The following is a 5,526-nucleotide window of genomic DNA, read 5'->3' as shown; positions in this document are numbered from 1 at the left end:
GCATTTCGTTAAAACATTAATGACTTTGTTAGAAACTAAATCATTGTAATCCAAACTAGTAAATCTACAAGTACCAAAAGACTAAAATGACATTATGGTCCTCATTTTCTTTTGTTTACTTTGAGATTACTTCACCATCATGCATGGTAATAATTTAAGAGAAAACTATTATCAACTTGTGTATGAACTTTAGGAAACAGGCATCAGTTAAAATATAATTCAATGTAGTTATGTATAGAATAATTACTATTAACTATTTTGTAAAAAAGTAAAATAAAAATAAAAAATCTTTTTATTCAATAAATGTGGAGAAAGGACCACGTTTCTATAATTAATTGTCTCTGTCAAATATTCACTATGCACTATACATGATTTAGTGAAGAAGTTTTTTCTAGAAAACCACCTTTAATACGGTGAGTGAGTATTTATGAGACAGGATACCAGCCGTTTATACTGATTTTGACGCTTTATACCTGACTTATCTAGAAACATCATCAAAAAGGAAACTCACAATTGTAGGAAAACCAACCACTACTTGGCATTCCATGGGTCTCACGAGTGCCACCTCATCACCCCCAATGAACCTCAGTGGTCTATCAAAAACGGTTAACCGAATCGAAACCGGCCTAAAACCAATCATAAACCGGTCAAGGTACCGGCTTCAACCCAAATTGAAACCTAACATAAACCAGTATTGGCTTTGTTGACCAAACAGAATCAGATTCAACCCGAATCAATTTAGGGTTTGACTCCTGTTTGTGAATCTCTAATACCCACTAGCTTTAGAGGGGAGGAAGTTTTTACATTTTCCCCACTTCTTACCGCATGCTGCATTATCTTCTTTTACCTCACATTTAGGGTATGTTTGGTAAAACTAGCTGGTAGCTGTAGCTGGAAGCTAGTAGCTGATGTCTTGAAGGTGGTGGTAACTCTAGTTTTTTAGATATATTTAAATGTTTGGCAGAGTAGTTGAAGTTTTTTATAAAATGTATAAAATGATCAAAATGGGCATAACTAAAAAAATATAATATTAAATATATTTATTTTAGAAGGTTATTTAAGTAATTTAAAATACTTAAAGCTTGTAGCTTTTTCTAAACACTACTAATAGGAGTTTCAAACTTTAAACTTTTTCCCATGATCTAAAAGCTTTAAGCTCTTTTAAGGAATCAAGACTTTTAATTAAGTAAAAAATTTTTTTAAAAGCTTAAAATTAGAAGCCCCTAAAAGCATTGAATTAAACATACCCTTATTTAAAGTAATACCGTACTTATATTATAATAAAATTTAAAAATTAATAGATTAAATAATAAAAACGTTAAAAAGGTTTGTTATGATCCCACATCCACCCATAAAAAATTAGAAGATCTAATTCATTACCAAGAGCATATCTAAACAATCATTTCGGTAATAACCGACAACATTATCGAGTATACAACAACTCTATAATAATAATAATAATAATAATAGTATTTTCCTTAATCCAACTTCAACACTAAACCTCAAATTCCACCTTCATTATTTTATTCCAAATATCTCAGTTGAGCTGGCAAAAAACATGATTACATACATCCAAAATCAAACCAATTATTAAAAAAATAATAATAAACGATACACTCCAAGTTTTTCCAAATATATACACTCATATTCTTCCATTTGGTTTTCTTATTAGATGCAACAACACCAAAAATAATGGGTTTTATTTCTTGTTACAGTGAATTGACAGTTCAATTATCTGAAAAAACATCATGTTCAAATCATAAACATGTTACGAATTCTGTTTCTACAAATCTAGTCCCATCAATCCAAACATCCACTACAAGTACATACAAAACCACCTTATCCACCGGCCAGTGCCACGTGATCACCGTCACGTGGCACCGGAACGCCGCCACCCAAAGCCTTAGCATAACCTCAGGAGACGAACTCGACAAGGGTTTTCGACTAAACACAAATTCGAGATTGTTTCGGAGGAAGTTAAGGGGAAGCAAAGTGTTTGAAATTAATAATATAAAGTTTGAGGTTTTTTATGATCTTTCGTCGGCGCAGTATCGTGCGGGTGTAGAACCGGTTGAAAAGTACTATGTTTTAGTCATGGTTGACTCCGAACTGGGGTTGTTCATCGGAGACATGTGCTCTGAGGAACCTGCTTTTAAGAAAAAAGTCAACACACATGGCGCGGAATTCTTGTTAGTTTCGCGCCAGGAGCATTTTTATGGTAATACCCTTTATTCCACAAAGGCTCAATTTTTGGGTTCCGGAACTTGTCACGATATTTTGATCCGGTGCACCGACGACGTGAAGGATCCGACGTTGTCGGTTTGTATCGATAAACGGGTCGTGGTTCGGGTCAAAAGGTTACAATTGAACTTTAGGGGCAACCAGACCATATTTGTTGATGGGTTGTCAATTGACCTAATGTGGGATGTTCATGACTGGTTTTTCGGATCTGGGTCCGGGTCGGGTCATGGGGTTTTTATGTTTAGAACAAGAAATGGGCTGGATAATAGGTTGTGGTTGGAAGACAAGGTGAATACAAAAGATGAGAATAAGGAATTTTGTTTGTTAGTTTATGCAACTAAGGTTTAAGTGATCAACAAAGACATATTATAGATTGTTATTATAAGTTTTGCTTATTATTATCACAATTTTTTTTTATTGTTTTTACACATACTAATACATATCAAAGTATTTATTGGAATAGATTTACACCATCTTATTTGTTGATAAGTTGCTATTGGGATGGATCTAAACCATGAATCCATGATTATGATATATCAAATCAACATATTTCATGTTATTTGTGTTTGAATAGAAGTTGATCAATACAAAACTGATGTACACATTTTCAACATATTTTAGCTTGTTGTCCGTTTATCTGACACTTGATTATAAACGTTTTAAGTTTAATGAGAAAATATGAAAGCTTTTTAACTTTTGTTAGATGTTGTATACCCTAAAATTCTACAAAATCAATTATTAAAGAAATAGCCCCTATGTTTAACGAACCATATTATCCTTTGTACCACCACCACTTCCGGATCACTAATCGCAAGTGATGAAGCTCCGGATCGATGGTTCACACAATGAGGTTCTAGACTAACACGTCCGGAGTCATCATGTATGTCCTCACTTAATATGATCGTTATATTGCGACATAAAATGTATGTCCTAGCCAAAATGTATTTTTTCTAACGTTTGGATCTACTCATAAGCAAAAAGCTCATTCTTTAAGGCTTTAGGTTAACGGCTATTGTTTTGTGTAGCCCTGAAGTAAGACCTACTCGTCGTACGTTCTGCCTTCTCACCACCCTCCGAAATTAAAACGTTTTAATAAGTTAGCATATACTTTACATTCGTTTTCACTACTTACTAGCAAGTAATAATTTAGGGTTCGATCAATGGATGTACATGTAAAATAATAATTTGTATTTGACTTATTCTAGAAATTGTAGGCCTTCAGACTTCATTTAAGTCGACATTTTTACATACCGGAGTTGGCATTAAAGCACTTTAAAGTTTTAAACAACACTTTTTGAATTTTTGAGGAATTAGTGGTTTTAAAAGAGAAGGAAGAAAAAGTCAAAGGGAAAAAAAACATGGAATTATGTTTACATATTTAAGTTTTTTTTTTCTTAATTTCAAATATAAATTCAATATCCAAGCCAAAACTCTGAAACCGGCGTGGGCCCGGTTAAGACAACATAGTTTGGTCAGAGTGGGCATCGGGGCTCTCTAAATTTGAAGGGTGCGGTAGCCTAAATACAAGAAAGTCGTCGTTCTAAAAAAAATACAGATTTAAAAAAAAAATATTCGTATATATTAATTGTTAAATGAAAAGTTTACGTTGAAGGCTTATTCAACAATTGAATTAGGGTGATCGAGTTGACAATTGATATGTTTTGAAATAAATACCTTGATAACAAATCATGTTTTAAAATTTTAATTTTCTTCATCAAGCTTAAAAAGTATATTATAAGGTTTTAAATTAGAAAAATATTTTACATGAAGGATTACATATCATGAAAATTCGGGTGGTGGGTATCTCTTGAAATTGATGAAGGGCCAGGTCATCAACAGGTCATTAACGTTGTCTACGATCGGGGACATGGGTAACCTTTTGTCAATTGGTATAAAAGTAAGGCTTTCTTGATAGTTCAAAATCATATAATAAAAATACATAATTAGAAAAATAAAAGTGACATGATGTAGATATTAAATTTACTGCCATGCATTATGTTTAATTTTTAGAATATTTATTTTACGTGGCGTTAATGTTCATTAAAGTGGAGTCTAGTAGCATTTACTCTATGTGACTTTCACTTTTTCTATTTATTATGCAAGAACATCAAGTTAATATATTTGTGCAATACGTTACCTCTTAGATTATTTTTAATTAAATTGTTGGCATTTTTAAAAAAATATTTTTCATTCACAGAATTGCAGATCGTTTTCTTCTTCTACTCAAAAGTAATAAATAAAGTAAAATAATCAGTTTCTAATAGTTTAATAATTTATATATATATATATATATATATATATATATATATATATATTATTTATTTATAACTTTATGAACGGGGCAGAAGAGCAAGTCAGTCGTGTGTTATTAATTTTTCTTCTTTTTTCTATAATTTTATTGACTTTAATATTAATTATATAGAATTCTACACACGGCCTTTTATTAAACTATTAAATTAGTAATCGAATAATACTTTTTATTTCATAAACGATATTCGCATCATATGATATTATGCATGTAAAAACACATTTCTAATAATCGTAACATATAATTATTCTGAAACACTAAGTAACCAACCAGATACATGTGTTTGTAATATATAGAATTATTGGTTGTGTTATTCGTCTTCTTCGATAAATCAAACGCACATGAACGGTTTTCTTGTGTTTTCTAGTAGGACCGTGTTTTCTTGGCAAAAGAATCTTAGAAGATGTTTTTTGGAACTTCCGTACATTGTTTTAGTAGTCGTAAGTACGTACTTTTGGAGAAAATGCACGCGCTAATTAGTTTTAGATTAATGGATAATGATATGATATAGTCATTTAGAAATAAGCCGAATAGGGCATATAAACTCAAGAGTGAAAAATCAACTAGCTGTTAAAAAGTTAATATTGCTCTTGGTTTAATTGTTGATGGATTATCTCCTATCAAGATTGAAATTAATTTAATATAAGAAAAATGATATAAAAACCATTTTGGTTAATATATTATTTTGTTAATATATATTTTATTTTCTTACAACCTTATTATTAATTGTAATAATAACTATGATAGGTAATTAAGATGTATGACACATTGACACCACAAAAGCAATCACGCTGAATTGAGAGCTTACTTATAGTTTGTCCAACTCTTTTTTAATGATGCTTGGAACTATCCTAATATCCGAGTGATCTTTCCTGAGATGGAACGTTAATCTGTCATACTGATTTGACGTTCTATACCTAACTCACCTAGAAACACCATCAAGAAGAAAACTCACAACTATGAAATACCCTCTTAGT

General features: G+C 31.3%; 1 protein-coding gene across 1 annotated transcript; it reads left to right on the top strand.

The window, feature by feature from the left end:
* The first annotated feature begins 1,692 nt into the window (after positions 1–1,692).
* LOC143539124 (uncharacterized) lies at positions 1,693–2,589 on the top strand. Its single transcript, XM_077032530.1, has one exon. The coding sequence runs from the start codon at positions 1,693–1,695 to the stop codon at positions 2,587–2,589; it is 897 nt and encodes a 298-aa protein (XP_076888645.1).
* The last annotated feature ends 2,937 nt before the right edge of the window (positions 2,590–5,526 follow it).

The sequence above is a fragment of the Bidens hawaiensis genome, unplaced genomic scaffold (genome assembly GCF_021521415.1).
Source record: "Bidens hawaiensis isolate Kalapana, Puna unplaced genomic scaffold, B.hawaiensis_p1.1 tig00011798_1, whole genome shotgun sequence".
Classification (NCBI taxonomy): Eukaryota; Viridiplantae; Streptophyta; class Magnoliopsida; order Asterales; family Asteraceae; genus Bidens; species Bidens hawaiensis.
Note: the sequence above shows the minus strand (reverse complement) of the source record. Positions and strands in the feature narration are given on the sequence as shown.

Coding starts and splice junctions, on each gene's coding strand:
- LOC143539124 (XM_077032530.1), top strand. CDS start 1,693: ATGGGTTTTATTTCTTGTTACAGTGAATTGACAGTTCAATTATCTGAA.